The 26341-nt window shown below is 40.9% G+C and overlaps 2 protein-coding genes across 3 annotated transcripts in view; one reads left to right on the forward strand and one right to left on the reverse strand.

The window, feature by feature from the left end:
* Window positions 1–459, reverse strand: part of GEMIN5 (gem nuclear organelle associated protein 5) — a 20412-nt gene extending 19953 nt beyond the window's left edge. The window contains exon 1 of the mRNA XM_026066617.1: window positions 381–459. Within this exon, the coding sequence (XP_025922402.1) occupies window positions 381–459 (79 nt within the window). The remainder of the gene's footprint in view (window positions 1–380) is intronic.
* On the forward strand, window positions 206–25513 carry MRPL22 (mitochondrial ribosomal protein L22). 2 transcript variants are annotated; one of them, XM_026066630.1, is made up of 7 exons: window positions 206–534; window positions 2459–2594; window positions 5209–5274; window positions 5783–5860; window positions 6725–6794; window positions 8041–8269; window positions 22262–25513. In XM_026066630.1, exons 3-6 carry the CDS (start codon window positions 5254–5256, stop codon window positions 8250–8252), a joined length of 381 nt encoding a protein of 126 aa, XP_025922415.1. In that variant the 5' UTR covers window positions 206–534; window positions 2459–2594; window positions 5209–5253; the 3' UTR covers window positions 8253–8269; window positions 22262–25513. The 2 variants fall into 2 exon arrangements, with proteins under 2 accessions (XP_025922415.1, XP_025922414.1); XM_026066629.1 differs by lacking the exon at window positions 22262–25513 and having other exon boundaries at window positions 207–534; window positions 8041–9703.
* The last annotated feature ends 828 nt before the right edge of the window (window positions 25514–26341 follow it).

Here is a 26341-nt window from a genome sequence, read left to right on the forward strand (position 1 = left end):
GGCCGGGCCGGGCCGGTCCCGCCGCTCCTCGGCTCACCTCGCTTCTCCCTTGCAGGTTGTGCCTGGGCGCGGGGCCTGCTCGGCTGGGCGCGCCCGGAGAGGTGAGTGCGGCCCGTCTCTCCGGTGCCGCGGCCTGCGGGGCTCCGGGGGCCCAACGCGGGAGGCGCCCGGGGCCCGGCCCGGCGGGCGCGGAGGGGAGGGGAGACCGCGTCGCTCCGTGTGTCGGCAGCGCCTCTCTGCGCGCCCGGGCATTGCGGCACGATGGGGCGTCTCTGCGCTCTGGCCTTGCCCGCGTGGCTCCTCTCGTTCTTCCCGTCTTCGGCCCAGAGCGGTGCTGGATCATCCCCTTGCTGCCCTCCGCGCTCCCCAGCGGTCTGTACCGCAGCTGCTGAGCTCCCCGCTCCCTCTGTACGGCTGGGGAGGGTGAGCTTGGGGAACACGGGGCGCTGCTGGCCTCATCCCAACTTCAGAAGAAAGGCTGGTGATGCGGATTTTCAAAGTGCAGAGCTGTGGTCTCTGCTAAAGCCTGTGGAGGTAAACGAGAGAGAGCCGGGTTTCTGAAGGAAGAGGAAACATGCTGATATTGCTTGTGCTTTGCCTACTGCCCTGTGGTCGAACTAAGTTACATGCTGTTCATTTGTGTTTTAATCAGTTCTTCGATGTTTCTTGCTTACTTCTTATGCACAATTCCTTCAGTAAAGCTGCTTTTTTTTTTCTTTCCTTCTCCCCTTGCTTTCCTGTATGTAATGTAAATACTTTTGTTGCTTGTCACTGTCTCCTTTGACTTTTGGTCTGCGTCATCTTCAGTCTCCTAAAGGTATTATAAATAGAGCTGCTCTCAACATGAGGTTAGGTTGCCTTAAATTTCAAGCTCTTAAGTCCTTGAAGTTTTAAAATTGCTTTGATGCAGAGTTTGGCAACCAACATAAAGCTCTTCAAGCCTTAGACTTTGTAAAACTCACAGTATCTGATCTTGAACTTATCTAGATTCTTTCTGGTTAGAGATTAATGAAAGGATAAGGATAAATTGGTATGTCTTTGAGATTCATTTGGATGTATGGGCTTATTCATATGATCCTTGACTGGTAGCTTTTATTGTTTCACTTGATTTAACTTATTCAGACAAATAATACAATATTTTTGAAGTTCATTTGTTTATTATTTTGTAGTTATATCAGGAAGGCTGCTAGCAGAATCTGGACTCTGGAGAAAAGGCTTTCTTCTGTTTGGTCTACATGTTGTATTTCTCACTTTCAGTTATTCAGATAGTCTATGAGAATACCTAATATAGGGATGGCTTCAGTAAAGCGTTCTAAATACTTAAAAAGCAGTTGTTAATTCCCTGCCCCCAACATCTACCGATTCAGAAAAAGAACRGCATTGAGTAGTTGCTTGCTTTAGTAACTTCAGTTACAAGGATCTTGTATGCCAAGAAGAGTGTGAAAATACGGCTTTTTAAAGAGAATTTGTTTACTTGCTCTGATACTTTTGTCCGTGAGAAAAGGAGACTGACGCTGAAATGGTGCTTCTGAAATAGCTTGTGTCATACTGAAATGTTTAGGGCTAAATGTCTTGCTGCTGTAATGTATGGTCCGGGGCAGGGGGGGATTCAACTCTGACAACTGTTTCCCTATTAGCAGTTTTTCAACACGAAAACATTCTGGTCTCAGCAAGCAAAGTGAAGTAGAGTTCCTCGTTCTATTCCTTTCTCAAGTTGAAAGGAGGGGGGAAAACTAGTAATTAGCAAAGTATATGTTGTTTTAATTAAGTCTGGAATAGACATTTAGAAAGCTCAAGTTAGTTTTGATTGCGATAATTAATTATCCCAATTTCTAGAGTTGTTTTTCTGCTTCTAAGGCATTTGATGTTGCATTCTAATAGAATGTATTAGGTCTTTGACAAGCCAAAATGGAGAAGACACTCTGGTTTGTTACCTCTTCCTTTCAAGCTTCATGTTTTCCTCTTCTTGACTCCTATTTATTGTAGCTTACAGCTATGACTGACTGACTGCCCAGCATCACTTTATCTAGCCTGCAGGGGGCAAAATGTAGCCTAGTCTTTCTGAATTTCTGAGGTAAGGGAACTGACTGAAAACCACAGAAGTAGTTTTTCACTATCAGCTATCCTATTTCATTGTTTTTAAAGTAGTTTTAAAATAACTTTCCTTTCAAATTTCAGACAGGATGAATGTATATACTCTTCTGATACTTTGGTAGTCAGTCCCTTGAAAAGCTAAAAATTATTACTACAAAAATTTTGTAGGTAAAACTTAAATGTCCAACAGCAGAAGTCCTTTCAATATAAAGTATAAAGGCTCAAACGGTTTCATTTTGTGAGTTGTCAAGTGTGTCAAACATTCTCTTTATCAAGACAAGTAAGTTCAYAGCTATCCAGATAAATTGGACAGGGACAAAGAATTTTTGTATTCAGCACCGAAGATTGTGGTCTTCTCTTGCAGGTTGTTAGCGTCTGGTAGTGTTTTCCCTCTGTCATGCATCCACACAAGCACATCTCTGGAGAAACTTGGAAAGTGGGAGAGAAAGAACAGGATTGTTTATCCTCCACAGCTGCCTGGAGAACCTCGTAGACCAGCTGTAAGAATGCACCTATAAATTTTGTTACCTGTCTATATGTGATAATTTCAGAATACAATGCCACTGTCTCAAGATCACTCCACGGGGCACTAATTTAATAGCTTATTTGTTGTTTAAGATTTTAGTCTAGTGTATTTATGTTGTAAAAACAAGAGAAGTTATCTTCACTTTGGATGTTTCCCACCTCTAAATTTTGTTGGAAATTCAAGTTGCTCTTCAGCTGATCACCTACCAAATGTGTGATGCATATTGCAAAGATATCATCCTCTGGTTGTAGAAGTCTGAACTACAAAGAGGTAGAAGTTACTGTCATGAAAGGAGTGATGCAGTTCACTCGTAAGAGGGAAGCAGCACTACGTTTATTGCAGTAAGATGGAGACTTAACAAAGTTCAGTCGTGAATAAGAATGATTTAACAAGGTTCGATTGGCAAGGTTCACTCAGTTATTTACTGCATGAAGGACAGGGTCAGATGCGTGCGCAACGGAGACCCTCCCGTTGAGTCATGAGGTTCAGACTGGACCCCCTTGCTTTTTAAACTCCTTCAGAGAGAAGCCTAGGTGCGGCTGGATCCAGTCTTAGTCCCAGACTTGGTCAGCTGTTTATGTCTAAGGAATTATGTGTGCAATTAATTGGAGATATAACTCAGCAAAGTTTCGCGAAGTTCGCAAAAGTTCAGCGTGCTATTAATCACTTACTGAGGATCTGTTGCCAGTGAGGAATCTCTCCTCCTCGAGGAGTGACCTTGAGGGGTGTCCCTGCTCAAGAGGAGGTTCTGCAGTGCAGCCTGCTGCCGTGCAGGAGAGCTCAATGAGCTCTGGGCTGCCCCCTGTTTATGGGGGGGGGGGAGATGATTGACTCATAGTCATATTTGCATGCTAGACAGACCTTAGTTGGCGCATGCTCAACTAGCCCCTACATCCGTGCTGTTTACAGGGAGGTCAGGTTGAGGGGGAGAGAGCACATCAGTGGGGGGGAGGGGAAAGGAGCACACTGTCACRGTTACCAGGAAGTAGCAGTATATTGATGTCCTATTCGTGCTAATAGTATGTAACTAGAGAAGAATGACTACTTTTGCTTCTGTGCACAAAGCTAGAATTCCACTTTAAGCAGTGGAACTAATGGTGCATGTTTGGTATAGATGCAGTAGAGCATGTGTGCTTTTCCCTGATTTCTGTTCCTGTAGATTTTCTGAGGCCTAATAAGGTGTGACCTCTTGATGTGGCCTTCCTCTTAGCAGTGATATTCATAGGCGCTCTCCTGTCTTACTGGTTGCTTGTTGTGTTCTCTTGGATTTGTTTGATATGGACTGAGAGATTCTAAAGTTATCAGAGAGGGACACATGAATCAGACATGGTTTCTGATTGCAGAAATTCCTTTCCCTCAGGAAACCAGTATATAAATACTGTACAGTGGGGTTCTTTCTTCAGACTGTTGCATAATTTGCATTTACTAAGGCATGAATTGAAGGGAAGAATCTAATATCCTTTTGTTACCTGTACCCTCAATGTAGCCCTCTTCTGTTGGTCAATCAAAGTAACTTTTGGAAAAGTCAGCTTAAATAACAGTCAACTCTTAATATAGTCATGACAAATAAGATTATTTTTTGATAACTGCAAGTTCATGCATGTTTTTTCCCTGTCCTTCTCTTCCTGGCCATTTTATGGCTGGAAAGTACAGTTAAATGCAAACAATAGCAAACTTTAGTTTTCATGCAGAACTCTTAAAATAAGCATTGTGTGTTTTGTCAATGAAGGGGATAATCTATGGTTCTTTCTCTACACCACAAACTGGGAGAATTTTTAGGTGAGCTCCTCAGTATCTCCTTACTTTTTCTTGAGAGGTGATATTTTGGASTTCCATTTTTGCAAATTTGCTACTTTGGAAAGTGTTATCTTGTGTCTTCTGCTAGGAGGATGCTGCTCAGCAAAATACAGAATTTGCATCACAGAAGAAAAGGTCCTTTTAGCCACATACTTCTGTGGAACATGAACATTTATCACTTCTGTCAATATAATGGCCTAGAATCTGCAGATATATGCTGTATATGCTGACTAGTGCAATGCTTATGAAAATGCAGCTATCAACCAAGTTACTTATTAAATCTTTTTCTTATTCATAAAAAAAAAAGTCATGTCTTTCAAATTTATTGCTGTTAAATTTTACTAGCTGCTTTTAGTCCTTTTTGGCACAATAGTGATGTTAGATGGCTCTTTGGAGACACTCTTTAAGCCCTTCCCACCTTGTCAGTAACCAGTAAGTTGACTTCATATGAGAGTAACTTTTTTCTGAGTGGACAAATGAGTTTTAGACCACTTTGAGGCAGAGAGAAGGAAAAAATGAAAAACGTTCTGACTCTGCTTTTTGGGGACTCTTATTTCTAACTTAATTATTCTCATAAGATTGTATAAAAAATTCATTGTGTGCACTACTTTAATGCTTTCACTTTAAAATGTCAAAGGCATGTCTGACTTGGTATGTTCAAGGTATAATAGGGAAAGTCATGCTTATTTCATTCCTGGAAAAAAAAATATGTTACAGAGCAAAAAAATGAATGCTTATGTTCACAGCAAAATTACTTTTTAAAATCTTATTTATTTTTTTTTTACATCTAGGAAATATATCACTGTCGGCGTGAAATAAAATATAGCAAGGATAAGATGTGGTATTTGGCAAAACTGGTAAGCAAAAACTACTCTTGTAGTGTATTGTTAGAGTGTAAAATGTTTGGTGTATTTGCCATAACAACAGCCTAGTAGTTCAATCGCAGTCTAATCAGCATCTTCATAACAGGATCCTGGGGAATAGCATGTGCTTATGCAGGCCATAGTTGTGTGCAGCTTGGTTTAACTGCTTTATCCTAATATGTTCTCCAACATGTACACAGGATCGTATGCAGATTATATACCTTAAAGAATTTTCATGTTGATTTCTGCCTAGCAGTAGATGGCAAGGGGAACTTTGAAGAATGGTAGTGGGTTGTGTTTATCTTTAGGAAGATAAATGTTAATGATTAGTCATTCTATATCTCTGTGTATAAGAGATTGCACTGAAGAAATTAGTAATTAGGGAAACTGAAATTTTTTTTTTACTTTTTATAATGGCAAATTAATTACAATATTGTTTTCTGAATTGGAGAAGGGAAATACTTGTAATCACAAAATTAACTTTAACCCTTTGTAATTGCAGATAAAAGGAATGTCCATTGACCAGGCTCTAGCTCAGTTGGAATTCAATGATAAAAAGGGAGCAAAGGTGATCAAAGAGGTATGCAGCAGTATTCTCTAAAGCTCCAGTTTTTAAGGAAACTTTTAAATTGGTATCTGTTGCCAGCAGTTTGGAATTTTTTCTACTAAGCCCATTAGGAACATGTTTAAACTAAGTCTTCATTCTTGTAGCAATCACTTACTCCTGTGACTTATCCAGCATGAGTGACCTCTGTGTATCCATGTTTTAACTCATAATGGTAATAGAGCACATATGGGTAATCTCTTATCTTTAACAAACAATAACTTGGCGTTAGTCATGATAAATAATGCAAAATCCTTGTCCTTAATGGTTGCTACATCAACAATGTGTTCTGGCTCTTAAATTCATGAGAGTTGTAGGATATCGTTAGGGAAAGCACTGAGTTCTGTAAAAACATGAAAGGTTTTCATAATTGCAGCTGTTAGCCTCAAAAGGGTTACTCATCTGCTTGGTCAAACATTGATTTCTGGCATAAATATACTGGCGAAGAGGTATCATATGTTAGCTCAAAATACTGAGTGGCATAAGTTGATTTTGCCCACCTTAGAATTTGTTTCTAGTCTGTCCAATTTGATGATGGTCCATGGACAGAAGGCTGACAAATGCTGGTGAGAACCATCTTCCCTTCCCCAACTCTCTCTCCATCCCAAAAAGTGATAAAATTGTCCTGAAGCTCTTCCGTCTGTGTGTGCAGAGAACATACTCATATGAAAAATAAGTCTGTTTCTAACATTATCCCTGGAAAAGAGTTTGCTGGCTTATTTTGATCCTCTTAGAATACTTTAACTGACTTAAAATGGAAGCAATTGCACATTTATCCAGAAAGGTAAGAAACAGCATTGTTTAAATTCCTCATCAGTATTTCTTTTTCTTATGTTACAGGTTCTGTTAGAAGCTCAGGAAATGGCAGTAAGAAATCACAATGTGGAATTCAAATCAAATTTATATATAGGTAAATAGTTTATTTTAGTGCAGAGAAATGTCATCTTACTCTGCAAAAACTTTTTTATCCTTAATTAGGTCCTGTTACTTTGAATCAGCACAAATATTTGCAGAACAGTTTGTATTTAATAACTAACTTTTAGCAAAATAGTAAAGGCATGTTCTTCCTACATGCTGCATAACTGAATCTAATGTGGCTGTTGAGCCTTCAGCCACCAGTCTGTTGTAGTTGGTGTCTGACTGGTGTTCTTCTAGAATCTACTAGATGTGTGATTTTTAATAAGATGCATTCATATGAATGGATTTTCTGCCCTCTATGTGAAAATGAAAAGTCCCAAAGAGGAAGATTGACATGAGTATAAAAGACTGGACAAGAAGAAGCAAACTGGTATTACTTTTTAGTGGTACCAGTGAACGCAGAAGCTGGAAACTGTTTGTTGCTAATACTACTTCCATGGGTGAAAAGGGGGAATTGGAAATTTTAACTTCTGTTAGAAACATTGTATACAAATAAATGAACATTGACAGTGGACCACTTCCTAATATACAAAAGGTTTTGTTGCAGATCACAGAATAAGCTTGTAATAACTACACCACTTTTTTGCCTAGAAAAATGTTAGAGAAATGTTTACTCGTAGGTGTTTTCAGGGCCAAAGAAAAAGGTTGTCATTTTACCAAATATGGTGTAAATGTTATCAAATCCACTTCATAAGCTTAAAGTAACCTGGATTGTAGAGCAGAATTGATTAGAATTCTTTGGGGCCTTCTAGGCTTCTGCCATGAGGAAGACTTATTTGTTAGTGCAGGGCTGGATGTGTAGATAGTGAAAATACCTTTGATGAATACAGTCGAGGGAGAAAGAAAGGAAGGAAAGTTCTGCAAGACTTCTCTGGGAATTCATGAGACAAGCTACAGAAAAGCAGTGGAATTAATACTATCTTTAAAAGAGCTATATAATCTAGTAAGCTCCCAATATAGCTTCCTTTGGATTTGTCTTTCACCATACATTTATTTTCATGTGTGCTCATTCTAAATTCACCTTTTTGGTGCTCCTGATGAATGGTAATTCAACTCATGAGTTCCTCTATAGTGGTAATCTACTAAAAGCAATAGCAGGAAGGTGGGGGAAAGAGTTCTGAAAGGACTTAACTTTTCATATGCAGTCGTGAAAATTACACTGACAAGATAAAATAAGCTACTACACATCTGCTATTGAACACTGAGACTGAACAGTCTTTTCACCCTTTTTCCTTCAGCTGAGTCATTGACAGGCAAAGGCCACTATGTGAAGCAGATCCGTTACCATGGCAAAGGCATGTTTGGCATCATGAAAATCGTCAGATGCCATTACTTTGTGAAGTTGGTGGAAGGTCCTCCTCCTCCTCCAGAGCCACTAAAGACTGGTTTTGACCAAGCAAAGGAATATGTGCAGCAGCTGCGGAATAGAACAATTACTAATACACTATGACAAACTCTTGTGACATTGTAGGTATTTCTCCTTTGACAACGTGGTTATATAAAAGAATAATTAAAGTCATGTTTTAGTTATGTTTTTGGTGCTGCTGGAACTGGATGATGCAAGAATGAGCATAAGCCTTTTTCCTTACTTGCTCAGCCATAAGTATGGGGAAAAAAATCTTGGAAAAGCAGCAACAGATGTTGCTTTTTCTGAGTTACCACTGTATTGAATACTCTGCCCTGGACTATCAAATCTAGAACGTACAGTGCAGTTACAAGGCTTATTGAAAACTTTGGTTGTTCTCAAATTCATGCAGTTAGGTATGGTTGGGGCATGCAAACATGTTCTTGACAGTCACATCAAGATAGAGACTGATCAGTAAAAATTCTAAAATTTGGCATCTTAAACTAGTTACAATGGTAAAACAAAACTAGCAACAGAGTCTTAGTTGAGATTAGCAGGCATCAGTTTACAGTTTCTGGGCCATAATGTTTTATCCTTACCTCGTCTATTGTGCTTCTTAGACATTGTGTCTGCGAGTGGGGAACGAAGAACTTGTTTTAAGTTCAGGTTTTGACAGAGTCAGTAGATGGCATTGTTTAGTTTGTCAGAAGAAAGTGGCAGTGAAAACTTACAGCACTTTGAAACCCCCTTCTTGATCTTTGCTATGGCATTAATAGTCTGCTACATGCATGGAGTTCAGGCTGATCTCTGTGGAAGCTCAGTATGGATAACAGGTATAATATGGAGAAAAGCTTATCTTAGTGAAGAGTGAACTAATTATTCTGTACTGTTTTGGAACAAATTGGTTTTGTAATGTTRAGGCAAGTAAAATGCTCCATGGATTTAATGGGTAATGTCTTGTTGCATATACAAACTGTGGGCTTACACTTCTCTTGAAAACAATCCATTTTTATCATTACTTCTCTAAAGAAAAAGACTGAGGTCGATAGGGGTAATCCTTTTTCACCCAGTCAAGTTTTCAAGCCAGACTCTGGAGACTGAACATCAGCATGAAAAGAGAATGAGTGGTTAGTTGCTTTTTTAACGCAAATGTCTGGTATTTAGACCTTTCTTTTCACTTCTGCAAGCATTAGAATGGGGGATAGATTGCTTCCTTCACTTGGGTCTTTTACCATACCTATTTATTAATGGTAGCTTCTCTTACATGGGCTTACTTTGGCCAGTACTTTAGTGATGGTAAAGGCACAATTCCTGTAAGGAAATAATTTATCTGTGCTARCCTAATGAAGGTGGCATACAGCTGGGGTTTCATGAGGAAGGGTTTCATGATCTTAGGCAGTGTTAGGGGATGATCAAGTTAGTGAGAAGTACATTTGTAGCTCAGTACCACTCTGTTTTTTCCAGTACATTTACAGAAACATTACTTGCATTAATGCCGTGATTCAATAACTTTTCTCTGAAAGGTATGTTCCTAATAAATCTCTACTATCTCTGTAGTCCCTGATGCTTATTTGAAGAACTGTTTCTCTTTCTGGTGTTATGGTTAACAGCTGTGCTTTGCTCTGCTGGCTGCCCTTAAACTCTCTTGTTGTACTGAGTCTCTTCTAAGTTGTAGCAAACTTAGATGACTTAATCTTTTTTTTTGGGGGGGTCAGTGATCTAGGAAAAGACCAAAGAATAATCCAAGCTTTACAGCGCTCGACATCTAAGCATGTAAAACCTGGCTTCCAGATACTTTGTTTCCCGGTCCTTGTCTGCCCTGTGTGCTGTAGATGTCCTTTCAGATCCATGCCTCCAGACAAGGTTGTATCCTTATTTATGTAGCTTTGCTCTCATGAATCCCCAAACTGGGAGATAAATGGGAATGTGACTGGTGTCTTTTCTAGCTTCTTTATGATGCAGCAGGCAATCCTGACACTTCTTTAAAACAGTCAGTCTTGGGCTTTTTAAAACTTTCAGTCAGAAGGCTCGCTGTTTGCGTTAGAGCTGTGACTTGTCATTCTTGTTTTTTTTCCTCAAAAGGTGGGTGAACTCTTTTAAGAATGCTCACACACCCTTCTGAAGCATCTCTTTGAAATCCTTTCCAGTCCCCATCTTATTCCTTAGTACCTTTTTTTCCCCTTCTTAAAGATGGATTATCTGTAGTGGATCCTTTTGGTATTGGCTAAGGAAGCTCTACAGCCTTGGCTGAAACAATACAGTGGTGATTTAGTGAGAACTACCTTTCTCCTTGCCTTTTACCGGTAGGATAAGTGTCTGAAGTGGTTTCAGTGATAGGTGCATCAGAGCACTGGTACTGGGATTTGACTGAATAAATAAAATTCAGTAAATCTAGTTATAAAGCTTTGTGCTGTCAAGTTCTATATATAGATAAAACTCTTAACTGTACTGTGCTTTTTTGGTAATTAGTTCATCTACACCTCAGTTGAATGCTTGATATGGTTCCAGACAGAAAACTGTGTTGACTGCAACAAGTCTTTAGTAGATGATCAGTTATTAGTGTGACTTCCAATAAAGGAATGTTTTAAAATGAGCCGTCACCAGAGAGAAGGGGGTGAGGCAACTAGGCTGCTATTTGATGCTAATTTTTATTAGTAACGTCTGGGGGCACTGTAAACTCACTACTTGTGTATGTATGCGCTGATGTTACAGGAATTGAAGAAGGAGCAAGTATGCATGAAGGTAGTAAGGCTTCAGGGAAATCTGAAGAGAGCAGAACTGTGAGCTGTGCTCAGCAATGTGAGATTTAATTGAAGGAAACTTGAAAAACCTGCGGTTGGACCTGTTCATAAGCACTTTAAAGTATACAGTGAGAAAATGAAGCATTTCTGTCAGACAATGTGAAGTCTTTTGGGGTATGTTTTCCTTCTTATACTCCTGGGCAGTTACTGAGGAGAAGGTTTATCAAAGATAGATTTAGGAAAGACTCATCAATATAGACGTAAAGTGATGACCAGCCTTTTTAAAAACACAGAAGGTAAATCTGAGTGACAAACAAGGAGTGGACAGCTAGAGACCCTGATCTTGGCCAGTTTTTTACTGGACTTTAGTGTTGCAAGCTTGACTGTGTTAGGATGCCTCTTGGAGGTCTAGGATGAACACACACAGGCCCGTTCTGCAATGTGTGTTTAAACTGTGCATGAACTAGCATGTGCTAGTGTTACCAAAAGGCTGATTTTGGTGATGCTAGCAGCTTAGCATGAACTTGACTAGACCAAGGTCATGCAGCTTGAATCTTCTGAATACCTCTGCACAAATAGAGCTGTATAACAGTGCTGCCACCTCAGCATGGCGCAGATGCTTGGGAAATCCTTCAATCACTGGAGCAAAGGACCGATGGAAATTGCTGTTTGCTTTCTGCCAACTCCCATGAAAACCCACTGATGAGATGTTGGAAAGTCATTTGCAAACAGACTTCTCCTTTAAAGAGAGATAAGGTTACTCCCAATATCCTCAATGAACCATGTAAATAGTGTGACATTCTTCGCCATATGATCTATAGGCCTGCTGAAAATACCCCCATTTCTAGCTTTTTAAAGAACAAGCCTTTATTGCTGAATGATATCTATCCAGCTGCACTTCAGCTGTGTAATTTAAAATAGTTACTAATTAAACAAAATAAGAGACTATAATAGCAATAATAATCAACTTGGCACTAGCCACTACACAACTTACTGTTTGCTGGAGCATTACCTAAGGAAAATAACTTAAAAGGAATGGGAGGGGAAGAAAGTTTCAGGAACTGCTGCCAGGGACTGACTTCTTGAGTGCTTAGGCTCAAGTAAGGAACAAGATACCTCTTGGGAGTAGTCAGCAAATACAGAGCTAATTTTATATTTGCTCTATAACATCAACACTCTGTTTCAAGGAAGTTGTATGCTGATACAAAGGGCAGGCTGCCATTGAAGAGAACAAGCCAAGGGGAGTGCAACTTTACATTGGGCAAATTATGCATCCACCTCAGAGTATTAGATTTTCAGATTCATTTCCTCATCTATGTAATACTCTTCAAGAACAGAGCATTCTTGCAACTAATGACAAGATGTGGGGCAAAGCATCTGAATAGTTGCTATATCTGTGAGCACTACTTCTGTGTATTGCAAAGTACTACAATTACCAAGTTTTGTTTGGTAGAGTGGTAGAATGAATTGTGGTAGGTGAACCTAAATTCACTTTGCCCTCAAAAAAAAGGGAGGCTTAAACTATATGTTCATGTAATATTTTTATTTTAAATCAGCTTGGAGTGGGATCGTTGCCAATGTTACATCAGGTCACCTGTGTCTTTGTTTTTAACAATCTTGGAAACCTCCAAAGATGGAAATTCAGCTGCCTCTTTAGTAGCCTGTTCTAGTGCTGCACTAATGTCCCAGTAAAAAGACTTTTTCTAAAGCCAGCCTGAACCTCCAAAGCAGTACTTTGTTGCCCCTTATTCTGTTGCCCAGCACTAGTGAGAAGTGGTTGACTCTCATTTGTAACTCTTCTGTTATCAGATCGCTCCAACTTCTTCTTTGCCAGGATAAGCAAGCCCAGCTTCCTCGCCAGTCTTCCTAAATCCTGGGCYCTAGGCCTTCTGCTGTACCCTCTCTTGTTTCTCCATATACCCTTTTGCAGAGGGGGGTCCAAAACCAGGCTCCGTGTTCCAGGTGCAGCTTCACCAGCACTGTGTGGAGAGAAATACCATTGATCTGCTGGACACACATCTAATGGAGCCAAGTATGCAGTTTGCTTTGTGATGAGAGCCTGTTGTTGGCTCACACTCAACCTGGTGTCCACATAACTCCCAGGTCATTCCAGCTCACTCATCAGAATTGCAGTAAGCACCTTTGGCGCCTGTGTTCCAGCTCTGGTTCCTTTTCTGTATGCACTGAGGGCTCCTTTACCACCAGGAAATTGTTCTGTTGCGTGGATGATAATCTTCTGTGCTTTCCTTCCCAATACAAAGGCTGCAAAATGGTTTTGTGGCTTCTGTTATCAAACTCCTAGACTAGCTAAGAGTGGAATAAAGGCATTTGTACATGCTACTGTGGTAAACGCTGTCAACGTATGCATCTAATAAGCATTGAAATGTGTCTACATCTCCCCTATTGATTATCTCCTTCAGAGGAAGACAAACAGGTCCTTACTGTATGCTGGACATGTAAATGAAAGCTTTAATTACATGAAAACAGAGTGGACTGTGAGACACGCTGCATGCTGCCATTAAAGGATTGCTGTTCAAAACCAGCTTTTTTTAGATGTCCCCAATTCCTTGCCGCCTTTTTTCCCCACTTAAAATTCCCAATAGTGCATTAAGATGAACATAGTAGTTAGTAAATTTTCCCCTGTGTATTTTACAAGCTCAAGGTTATGGGCTAGAACAAATAGTGTCATGCTATAAATCAGGTGTAATGGAACAGCTTGAGAGAGTGCACAGAAGTCCTATTTCCCATCACACAATGTGCATCCTAAAACTCTGAAGGTGGAGCTGGCACAAACCCAGAAACCCCCACAAATGCCTGCCTAAATCATTAATAACAAGCCTGATCCTGCTGGATGCTGGAGTATTGTTTCCCCTGATTCATTCCACTATGAGTAAAATGTACTGGAAAACTTTGAGGGCTACAAATCAGAAAAGGCTGGAAAGCTTTCACCAGAAAGGGGGTGCAGCTGAACCCCATGGTGGTACAGAGTGGAGGACTGGGAACCTACTTTTTGGTAGTGTGGTTTTTTTTTTTCTCCCTCCCCCTTCAACAACTAAATGCTTTCTGTTTAAGAATGTGCTTTAGTATGACGTACCTGGCTTTAACTTTCAGGCATTAGCTGTGGCTCTGGTTCTCTCCACTGGCTTAAAAAGTCTTTTTGTGTTTTTCTTTCAGGCCTGAAATCTGTCACTAGTTCAGTGACTCTGAATGTTGGTCTGCCTTTAAACAACAAGGACCAGCCTGCCCAGGCAAGGGAAGGCAGTCTTGAGTTACATCTATTCAGTTAGGTAAGGGCAGCTGGTGTCCTCCCAGCAGGACTGGGCTCAAGTTTTTACTCAAGATAGTAAATGGCCTTCTGAATGGATTTATATCCTCTCAGTTCAGGGCACAGGCAGAAGCAACTAGTTGTGACAGTGATGCCTTGAGTTGAAACCTGTTGAAGTCTTTTTCTCATAAGAACATTGTCCTTATGAGAAGAAGACTTGAATTGGAGATAGTGCACCTTGAGTTGGAAAGGTTCAATCACCAGAGATGATTTTCCCCATAGAACTGTATTATAGTAGTATAAAAGCTGCATTATGATAGCTAGAGCACAGGTATGGTTATGTTATGTTTCATCTGCCATGTTCTCATGGATCGGGGAAACCTCCTGAGATCTCCATTGGTAGCAACTTATTTTACACAACACTCTTGCTAAGTTTCATCCTGAGTGTGCCCATGGCCCTAGGTAAATGTAGAAACTTGATTGCAGACATTTGAATGAGAGAAGACAAATGGCACCTTCTTGACTAAGATATACCTAACAAAACGAGTGTGGAAACAACTAGAATCGTAGTGTTTTTAGAGGGGGAAGGCGATTTCTGAAGTCAGCTAAAGATGGGAACAAAATGATGTGGAATTCAGATTTACCTAGGGCAGACTGGAGTCAAGATCAGGAGGCAAAAATCTGGTGTAGTTACACCTCTTCTAGCCACAAAAGTCCATGCAAGTTTCTGTCGGAGCTCAAGACAATACCAACTAAGCTATTGGGAAAGTAGCTACAAACCTCTAGGATTGTCTCTGGTATGCTGCTTTTCAAAGCAGATTTCCACCTGTTCTTGTCAATTCCTAGATGTTTCAAGGATACTTTTTATTTTTATTTTGCTTTTTTTACCTGTCTTTTTTTTKGGGGGGGGGGGCTATGCTCACTACTTTGTGGGTGTGGATGCTTGGAAAGCAATTACTTTGTTTTCCTCCATCTGTTCTGATACTGGGTATGTCTGTCTTTTTGGAGGCTTTCAGGGTCTGTGCTGGGAATGCATTTCTCTTCCTAGTGTTGAGAGATTTTTATTTTTAATGGGTATTTGTTTTATCTATCACATGCTAGATTTATTCATTCGATAGTCTTAATCTCTCAGCAGTGCAGGCAATCTTTTCATGTCCTGATCTAGCATGCAGGGATTTTATTCATTTAATAGTTTGGCTTTTGGATCAGATAGCCATTAGGGGTAAATCCTGCAATGTGCTGAGTATGCTCAACACCACTGGAACTGAGAGCATCAAACTCACAGGGAGCCTGCAACATCTTTCGGGACTGTGCTGTAAGAAGCATTCTTTACACATAAAGCATATGAATAAGTTACTGTGYAGTGCTTGTCTTTCCTTGCTAGACCATATCCTTCTTTCATATGATTTCTCTCTGATAAGTGAGACTTCTTGATGAAATTTTTGCAATAAGTGCCTGTGCTCTATTAACCCCTTTTGAGTCTCTTCTGAATTTATGTCCGTCTGCTTTGATATGAAACAAAAGCATCCTTGCTTCTTCGAGGAGTCCTGCATTAAAGTTAGTTGGAAAATGGGGGGGAAACCAAACAAAATGCTTTCATCAAGAGACATTTCTGCCCCACTCTCACACAGCGTGAAAACTCAGCATCATTGTCCCTGGACGTAAGATATTAACATTTCTTTCTATCTATGTCAGGAAAAAACAATAGCTCTTTTTCTTGTTCTCTGACACACAAGTCTTCCAACTTGCTACTAGTTTTTTTAGTACTTCCAATATTTATGAGACAGCATAATATTTTCATTTCTTAAAATTGGGTTTAAGATGCTATATCTGTTCACAATAGAAATCATGTAGGAATTCTAGGTTTCAGAAGGAGGCTGATAAGTTCTCATAACGTGGTGCATGGGATAGCAGGGAAGCAGGACTGATGACCCAGGAGTGCTTTATATACCTACAAGGTGAAATGCAACAGCAACCCCAGCAGCAGACAGTTCCTTGGCACAGCTGTGATTTTGGCAGGCTAGCACATTCGTGGCACTGACAGCGTAAACATTTTGTGGCAACTGTGCAAAGCAGGCAGCCAATTATTTTACTAATGATTACTTCTCAGTGCTCTCCTCCTCCTTCATCTGTCCTAGAGAGGAAAACTTTCTCCTCTGTATTCTGTTGTCTTGGGTAATGGCATAGATGGATTCTTGCTGTAAAGATGCAGTGATAATACTGCAGTGTTCTCTCAGTGCTGTGTGGGCCTTAGCTATGTAATTACATTCCTCCTCCAAGTTCACTCTTTTTCCAGACTTTGTATATCTTGTCTGTGACCTCATAAGTGTAGCAGGGATAGGATTCACTGGAGATGCAAGCTCTCAGGCTATCTGTGCTGTTCAGCCACTTCCTTTTAACCGAAGAAATAGAAGAATTAATGTTTCTAGAGCATTTCCAAAATTGTCTTGCTGAAGTGCTCTCTGTTCTTAGGACTTTGCGTAAGAAGGTGGTGGCCTTCTGCTGATTCATTTGCACAGCCAGTCCTGGTTGACCCTGGCAGTTTCAACTGAGGAACACAGAAGGCTTGTGTGTCCATTAAATTCTCAGAACGGTCAGGCCCCTCAGGAAGTTTAAGGCTATAACAGTATGTTGGTATGCCAGGAACAGAGTGATAATTCTTTCTGCTTGAAGGTATGTTCTTGATTGAGCTAAAGGTTGGTTGTTACACTCTAAACAGGAGCAGCATGGCAGGAATCCCAACTAGAAAAAGCTGGTTTTGTTTGCTGAAGCCTGGGATAACTCTTTGTTTAGTGCCTTGTGGAGGTTCAATCCGAGTGTTTAAGCTGTACAGCAGCGGAAACAGCTGTTTCTGGATAGCAGATGCCTCCTGGAAATGATTCCTAGCTTTTTTAAGCAGTCCTCTAATATTTTCTTTTTAAACAGAATCTTGATGATGAGCAACATGACCATGACATCACTCTGACCATAATTCTGTGATGATAAATACAAACTGTGCTCCGTCCTTCTGTGCCAGACTGCTACCAGTTTATAACCTAGCCAGATTTCAGCTAGCTGGAGTGTGCAGCAATGAAAAGCTGACTGTAGACACTGTCCTTCTCCACCAGCTTGAAGAGGAGAGGGGTATAGTTTCCTAACTGAAGACTATCCTCCACCTCACCGCTGTTGTCAGCTATGGAATCCAAAGCAGCACTTTCATCTAGTGACAGTGATGAAGTGGTTGTTAAATGCAATAGAAATCGTTCTGGCCCCTTTTCATTAATAGCTTCACTCTTATATCTGGCTTTCAGTGTTCCTTGGAACAGAGTTGGGCAGAAATAGAGGACTAGGGAGAAGAATGCTACCCTATCCCTTTATTTATTTGCTTTCAACCACACAAAAGCAGGCATTTGCATCTAGAGCAAAGGATTGATATATTAGCTGCTAAATCTTAATTTTGAGAGGTTGGGGTACCTCTCTCTCCCCAGCTTGGATATTGGGCTTTTGAGCAATGATCTGAGTGGATTAAACTGTGTAGAAATATCATCTTTTGGGTATTCATCATGGAATAAAGCACCAAACATTTGAGAAATAACCATTGCTTTTCATATAATACATGCCAGAGAAAAAGAGAGGGTGGAAAAATGTCAGAGCCCTTCTATTAGCYGGCTCTTTTGAATACAAGCATAAAATATTAATTTAAATCAACTGAAAAGCATTAAAAACTTGATGTTCTCTTTGCCCCAGAAGTACTCTACTGATAAGAAACAAATTAAAAATGCAGAGTTTTCAAATAGCAAAAATGCTGCATATTTCAAATGAAGTTGGTCTTTTTATGTGTAGCATTTTGGGCTAAAAAATAATATTAAATGCACATAAAAATGATGACTGTAAATGGTGAAGACATCAAAGTTTGGCATCAAAGTTAAATGAAAGCGCTTGGAAGTCTGTCTGTTTGATCTGTACATACATAAGCTTAAAAAGAAGCTATGGCTTTTTTCACAGCCATAACTGGGTAGCCAGTCCAAATTCCCCTGCATCCTAGGGATTTCCAAAATAGGTTAGATCCAAACATGGTCATTATTTTTTTGTTTTTTTGTTTTTTTTCTAGTGCACTTCCATGTCAATACCCTGGGGGAAAATGATTTGGAAGCCACAATTCACAGGGCTCTTATAAAATGCTTTCAAGTTCATTTGAAGGATGGACAAACTCTAGGATATTGAAATAAAAGTTTCTTTCCTCTTCTAGACCTGGAACAAGGACTATCAAAATCTAGGGAGATAAATGACTCCTTAACTCCCTGAAGCTGAAGCTTGTTCAGTTAACTGTAGATATCTTGGTTATGTTTCTCCGCCAAAACTCCATTCCTAGCTTGGCAAAAGGTGTAAATTAGGAATTTGTTAATTTGTATCAGCTAAGGATCTGCTACAGATTTGAGCCACGCTAATGTTCAGTTCATTTCAATTCTCATAATGCTTATAACTATAAACTTGAAATGTGGAATGTCTAAGAAGAAATGGCACTTTACTTCTGTAAAGTAGATCTTCACCAGAAGATCTCACTGAGCTTTACAGTGATTAATTCTTACATGAAGTCTGTGTGGTGCAGAGGAATTAATGTGAGTTCCAGTTCTTTTGGTATGGTGCAAATGTAAGACCTGCAAGTACAGGGAGCCAAGCTTCACCTGGTTTCCTTTGAGAGCTGGAAGTTGTAAGCAACTAGAATCAGACTTCAGAGAAAACCCCCTTGGCTCTCATAACTTCTGTTTAGTGGCCCAAAGCTTTTGGGATCAACAGACTTTCAACCCTTTAGGGTGCATGATGGTCAGCAAAATACGCTCTCAAAATCACTATAGATTTATCCTGTTTCGTTTGGCCACTAACGAGAGCCTCTCTGAACACAGACCTTCCACCAAGAACTGTAGCTGCCTATGCACTGATGTACTGTTGTGAGGAGCAGGTTGAAAGGCCGCGCTTTGCCAGCCAAAGGAGAACGTGCTGCTGCTTCACCCTGGCCTTTGTTCACAGTGCTGGAGCTAAACATTCATCCTTTCTGGGAAGGCAGACTGTCTCAGAGGAGGCACATCACTGCCATGGGGGACAAGAAGGTGATGCCTGTGCCTTTGGAGATAACTACTCCAAGGCCTTTTTGGGGAATTCTGTACAAGGTCACTACAGGGCAACCAGCAAGGCAAAGCTCAGTGGAGGTCTTGTTCTTCAAAAATTCAGCCACAGCCTCAGGATATGTGCATATGACTTGCAAAGATAATATTTTTCCCTCCTGAGAAAGTCAAAATTGTCCTCCTGCCATGTCCTTGTCTCTCTAAATAATTCCAGAATCCATGTCCCCACAAAACAATTCACCTATCTCTTTAAGGTCTTTTTTTCTTACTGGAAAGCTCCCCCTGCCAAGTGCTGGAAGAAGATCCTGAAGTCTCCAGGTCACTTTTCCATTTTCTTGCTGTGAGTGGGAATGCAGGGAAGATGCTTTTCACAAAAGATGCTCCTTTTTCAATGAGAGAAATAATAACAAAACCTCACCTAGAATGAAAACTTTTGGTCTTTTTTCTGCCCAAGCTCATCTCGAGGCCTCAGGGTCTACTGCATTTACCCAGTGGGGAGTGGAGTGGTTAAAATGTTTAGATACAGATTTGGTTTCTCTCTGGTATTAATTTTTCAGCTTGGACTGAATTCAGTCAATACGGAAAGGCTGTTTACCAAGAGCCTCTTGTCAGCCGCAGCGATAATTGGTTTGGAGCAGTTGCTAGTCTGGTTTTGCTGACTTAGATTTTTGCCTGTTTTGATAATCTCCAGACTGTGTCTGGAGAAGAGAGACAGCAAAACTTTGTAGAAAGCGGGGGTCAGCCAGGGTCAGGAGACCAACTTTGCCACTGACCCATTAAATGTCTGTGATCCAGTCAGTCATCCTCCTGCCCACCATTTTCCTCTCTCGTTCTAAGTCAGTTCTGTCCAGTTAGGTCCTCAGATATATGCTGTAGGAAACCTAATGAGAGGGTAAAAATAAATGTGACTGCTTCCTGCATTTCTTACAGCACATAGCATACAAAGAAAAATGAGAAGACCTAGTTAAGCTGGAGAATGATGTTTTCACAAGAATGAATGAGTATAATCTGGTGGTGGCCAAATTTATTTAGCCAAGTGAAGGAAATGCCTGATCTTTAGAAGAGTGAGACTCTGAGACAACCGTTCACTGGGAGGGGGACGAATACCCAAAATGAGCTAGAGCAAAAAGCTCACATTCTCTGCCAGGGTGAGGTGACATATCTGCATGCAGTAGCAAGGGGCTGGATGTTCCCAGAGTCTCCCAATGGGCCTCTCTGCTCATTGGGATATCTAGGCAATCTTGCAAAACCAGTGATCGTTTGTTCTCCAGCCTCATTTAATATTCAGATGTCACCTGGAAAATATTGTTTGTCAGCAGTGTAAATTCTTKCCCAGGAAGAGCTCTCAGGCTGGGAAGGAGACAAGCATCAGGTTTGCACGGGAAAGCCGGGGGTCAGGGTAGGGAGAGGGGTACCCGAGGGCTGCTTCACTCCCACAGCGTGTAAATGGGTCTCGGTGGGTTCGCCGGGTAGCGGATACAGCAGGGAGCACAGCAGAGCTGTGGACATGTACTGTATTCATCCTGCGCCTGGCACAGGATGCGTGCCCCGGGGAGTGGTGGGAATCAAGGGAGAAGACAGGCAGGCAACCTCCAAGTGGGCAGGCAACGCGCTGCTCTTTATGCAGGGAGCCCTGCACGGTTTCAGTGGTGCCCCGTGTGAGGGCGGCTGYGCTGGCTGGGAAGGGTGGTAGGGATGCGGTCAAACCCCTGCTGGGGTACAGCTCTGGGCCCACTAGGCTTATCTGCTCTGGAGATTTAAGTCAGCTTTTCAACCTGCTTTCCTAGCTCCTGCAGATGAGTTTACTGTAGTTGCCACTTTAAGACGTCTAGTTTATTAGTTTATTTTAGTTTTGTACAGGCTGCTGCATTCTCCACTGTTTTGATTTAGTGCTAAATTGAGTTCATGTGGGATTGTAAAGTGTCCCAAGAGAGGGCTCAAGGAAGGAGGCTGAAGAAATGGACAATGCTGTGGTGTCACTGTGCTGTAAGTGAAATCAGTCTCAGATAGAGTGTAAGTGGATAGCAGGCTATCAGTGCACAGCAGGCCATTTTTCTGCTCTGAAATTAGCTTGGAAATTCACATGGTTCCGCTTTGTGGACAACAGGTAGAGCCAGGAGGACTCGATGCTATCGCCTCCATCTCCTGCATATTCTACCTTACCTGAGAGAGCTTCTCTGGAAGTGCAATAAATCTGTTTTCCTGTGAATGCAAGAGAGCTCTTGAAATAATCTCATTTCAGTCCCTCTTGTTATTTTTAATGGACTCCAGGATGAGCTGGTTGCTATGTATAGCTTTCTACATACAAATTCTGATCTGAACCCAACTGAATATTCAGTCCAATTAAAAGCAGAATCTCTGCTGAAACAAAGGCAAGGGGAACAGTGGGGAAGGCTTTCATGAAAATGAACCAAACAACAAAAACAAAAGAGCTGGATGTTCGTTATTCATACATATTCCTAGAGGTAATTATTGTGATTTCATTCCTAAAAACTGTCCGCTCTAAGAGGAAATGATTGTATTCTAATAAGTACTCGTTTATTAAACTTTCAGTAACTGAAGTTGAATATGAATTATTAAAATGTCTGTGAGGTACAGGGTTGTTTTTCTTTGCCAGCTGTCTGTGAAAAATAAAAACAACAGGAGAACATGCAGCAGTGCAGAAGGGGCAAAGTGGAAGGGAAGAACTGGCCCTGGACCTAAGGCCCCGATCTGCTGACCAAGAGACACGAGGGGTTAACGGCTTAACCCTTAAAATGTAACAGAAAGTGCAAGAAGGTTCATGTGGCTTTGACATATGCTGGCGCTGAGTGCCGTGTGAAGATGTGCTTCCTCCACTTGCCTTTACAACTTGGCTTTACTCTGCCACTATGAGAAGCTCACCATTAAAAAAACAGAAAAAGAGAAGAGAGGATGTGAAGTTTTGGTGCATTTTTTTTTTTTTTAGCATAGTTTACTACAGAAAGGAAGCTTATACAATTTGCCCTCTGTTTGTATGTTCCCCAGTCTCCCCAGTGATGTTGGAATCTGTGGACCAAGTTTGACAGATGAGGACAAGTCTGAAAGTGAATGAAGTTCCTAGAAAATTGGTGACTGGGTAGAGCACCTGAAAAAGAAAAAACTGTGATGACCTCCAGAAAAGAGACCTTATCATTGTCCTATTCCAGGAAAACCTTCAGCTGGAGTTTACATTTTCCTAGACCCTGAAGTCCACCAGTATCTTGACATATGTCAGTAGGAAATAAAACTTAATTTTTTCTGTTTGTGCTAATGTGGGTGAATTCTGGAGAATGATCAAACCCAAATGTCCTGAACAGGTAATCCAGCTGACTGAAGTGGGATGTCTAGTGCTTAAAATCAGTTCCCCTTGTTTGAATGTCACCTGTGCAATTGCATTCTTTAATTTCCCTCTGCTTTTTGGGAGTTTGTCATATGGTTGTATAGTTTTGTCCAAGAGAAATGAAAGTCAAATGACTCTTCTTTAAGCACAACAGCCTGCTGGGTGACAGAACACAGGTACTGTCATATATGTGTTTTTGAGTACTGGGAATTCATCTGAGGTGACACAGGCATATGTGCTATTTTAGCAGAGTTCCCTGCTGTGTAGTCCTGCTTTTGTCAGAGACTCCTGGTAGAAAAACATTTTTTGGCCCAGTGATGTTTGCACATTACTGTTTTCTTTGCTTCACTCACATTCTTAACATTTATAATTTAAACCTCTTCAAGAAGAAGTGACAGTTTGTCTTCCCCAAAGTAAAGGACAAAATGACTTGCGTTAATTATTCCTTCTCACTCATTCGCCTACCAGGTCATATATTACTCCAAGGCTTTTAGTGCCTTGGGCCAAAAAGGGTCATTACAGCAAGCAGCATAATGACCTGATCAAAAAATATAAGTGAGGGAGAATGAGTCCTTCTCTGCTGAGCTCTCTGAAGTCATTAATGGATGCCTTGGGAATTCCGCAAAGCAACAGCTCAGAAAACAAACAGAATTGTTCRGTGTTGGATATCACTCTCATGACATCTATGCTATTACAAGGATTTACAGCTGGAATAATTCGATCTGGGTTTTTCTCTTTCCCCCATTGACTCACATTTTGGATTTCAGTCAGACCCTGAGAGTTGGGTTTTGCATAATTGAAGCACCAGAGCATATTAAATGGAACAGCTAATGGGGACGAAGCTTTTCCCTTCCTTCCAGTCTGGGTTATCAATTATGAATTAGTGGCAATCTAAGATCAAAGGGGTTCCATTTTTGTAGCTGAATTTGAGGATTTTGGAACTGATGAAATGCAGTTAATGACTCATTTCAGGAAGGCAGAGACAGGGGATAACTGACAAGGGTAGCGTTAAGTGTTTGCTTTAATTTGTTTCTGAACAGGGACATATACCCTCAAATGTAAAACCGGACACTGAGATCAAGTTGTTAATGTTCAGTGATACTGTTAGGACCTAGTTCCCCTCCTGGATGAACAACATGGCAGATAAGAATCTGTTCTATAGCATTTTTTCTAAGTACTGTATATGACCTGGTTATTGAGACATACTATAGAAACATATTAGGGTTACCACTGTATTTGTTATACAGCTGTTTTGCCTTAATACAATAAGTTCTGTTGCCACAGAGAAAATATACCTCTCCAGCAAGACCAGCTCAATGCATGCTTAAAACAAAACAAAAAACCCAAGGTGGTTTTAATTTAAAAGTGACTACAGCCTACTGGAGGGAAATTCGAAAGATCAGTCAAGGGTAGGACTTAGCAATGTGCTTCCTGAAGCAGCAAAGAATAAAACAGTTTACGAATCAAGATAATAGATTGTGCTACAAAGATCTCAGGAGCTTTAGGGAACAAATAACAATCTTTGACCTGCTGTGATTTCTGCAAGGAAGATGCACAAACACTTGACAAAACAGACAGGCACATCATGTGCCTCTTGTTTAAAAGCCTTTTTTCATTGAAATACTTTGGTCCTGTATAATTGGTATCCATGCCAAACCTGCGAAGGTATTTGTGAGCAGGGGCTGCAACTGGGCTAGGTTGGCCAAGTGGTGCCCCAGGCAGTGAGGAGACTGTGGGCACCTGGGGTGGGAAGCAGTGCAGGTGAGAGTCATGATTACACAGGAGGTGCTGGGAGGGCTTGTGGGCTCCCGGGGGGAAGGTGCTGGTGGTGGTGCTTCCTTTAGATGGAGGAGAGGGAGCTTCTGGGCTGGGAGGCTTGGAGCAGTGGGAGTCTGCAAAGGAGCCTCGTGGGATGTCCTGGCTGCCCTGGCAAAAGTGAGTGACTGGTGTGGGCATAATAGCAGAGAATATTTGGGAGGCTGACAGGTTGGATGAGGGGCGGGTAGCTGGATGTTGGGGTCTGGGACTGGCCTTTGGGAAATGCAGGGTCCTGGGGCTTGTTCCAGTGCCTCCATGGCTGCCTGGCCTCTAGGCTCACGGCACTGACAAAGCCTAGTTTGGCGCCTGGCTATCTGATCTTCCTTCAAAAATAYGGAAGAATAAAGCAATTGCATTACATACATCTAAGCAAAATAAATTTCTTGACCTCAAAGTCATCATTTTTTTTAATAGGATTTTAGATAAATTTCATGCTATGTGTTCCTTATTTTGTTTGGGTAATGCCTCATAAGTAGGATTTTTGATTAATTTAATTTTAATTGTTTCTTATTTTGTTTGGATAATGCATTGTATTAAGATTTCTGGAATTAATGTGAACCTATTACTAAATTATAATGGGGCAATTATGAAAATAATGAATTTATTATCACAACTGCTGTTAGAATGAGTACTGAAACAGACTCTAATGACCTGATTCTCCATTGCCTTCACTGATACATCAGAGGAAAACACTGTATGGAGTAGGAAACCTTATATTCAAACAATTTTAGATTTGGGGAGAACTTTCAGAACTTAATACTTACCTGAAATGTCAGGTGAATGTTTATTTTGGAACAGAAGACCTTTACTGATCAGGCTGAATACAGAGGCCAAACTAATAAACAGTGCTTCAGCACTTGTTCAGATTTTTTTTTTGTCTGTAGACTTTGAACACTTTCTTGAGGCTATATAATGAAAAATCAAGGATAGTGTATTTGCTCTTCTCTGTGCTGTCAGGGAAAGGAAGGAGTTTTTACATTGGATTATGTGAGATAGTGATTGAAAAAAGACACTTTCTGTCACTTTGTGTCCCATTTGAAAGGGACAATGTTATTATCCAGTTGTCTCACTTTAGAATAAAGTCAGTTGTGGAAACAAGACCTGATCTGACTGCCTTTTCTTTGTGGAGTCCTGGATGTGGTAACAAGTCATTGCATGAATACAGGCAGACATGCTGGGCTATTACTTGCAACTGGAGTATTTCTGCCCCCCCCCTTTTTTTTTTGTTCTCTCCCTCTTTGTTTGAGCAAGTTCTGCCTTTTGGGGAAGTTCTGCTGCTCCAAGTTGCCCAAACTTCAGTGTTTGTCTATGGTTGTGATGATGAGTTCCTGGAGATGAGAATCTCTCTCTATACGAAACAGCAAGGAATCTGTTTTAAACAGTGGTCTAAATGATCCTTTTGCTTTCTCTGAGTCACTATCAGGGTTTGTTTGCATGTTATTCATGTTTCTCCAAGGGCTTCTCTACTTCCTGTTACTAAGATTTTATTCTGGTATTTGGTAATTCATAAATCTCAGCAAGAAACAGTAGCAGGAGGCCTGATCTAGGCATGGCCACCTAGAAAAATAACATAAAATGTTATTGTAGGAAAAACATAGAGATGGAAGCCTCATCCCTCATTTAAAACTCTGGGCTGGACTTGTCCCTGCTGACTTGGCCTTCGGACCATGGTGGAAGGCTTGTTTCTTTAAAGGATCTTTTTGAGGAAGCAGAGCTATTCCTTAAGAAGTTAGTCTCCTWAATATTCTCTCTGGAAATGGGTACTAACTGATGCGCTGAAAATGGTGGTGATAATAACTTTCCTATTGCTGCCTGACTTGTTACTCGGTGCCTTAAGTCTACTCCAGAAGGAGAGAGCTCTGTCTCTTGCTGCTGGTGGGTAAGCGATCCAGCTCCTTGGTTTTCCCAGCTGGAGGAATCCGATTCCC

The sequence above is a fragment of the Apteryx rowi genome, unplaced genomic scaffold, assembly GCF_003343035.1.
Source record: "Apteryx rowi isolate R43461 unplaced genomic scaffold, aptRow1 scaffold_245, whole genome shotgun sequence".
Taxonomy (NCBI): Eukaryota; Metazoa; Chordata; class Aves; order Apterygiformes; family Apterygidae; genus Apteryx; species Apteryx rowi.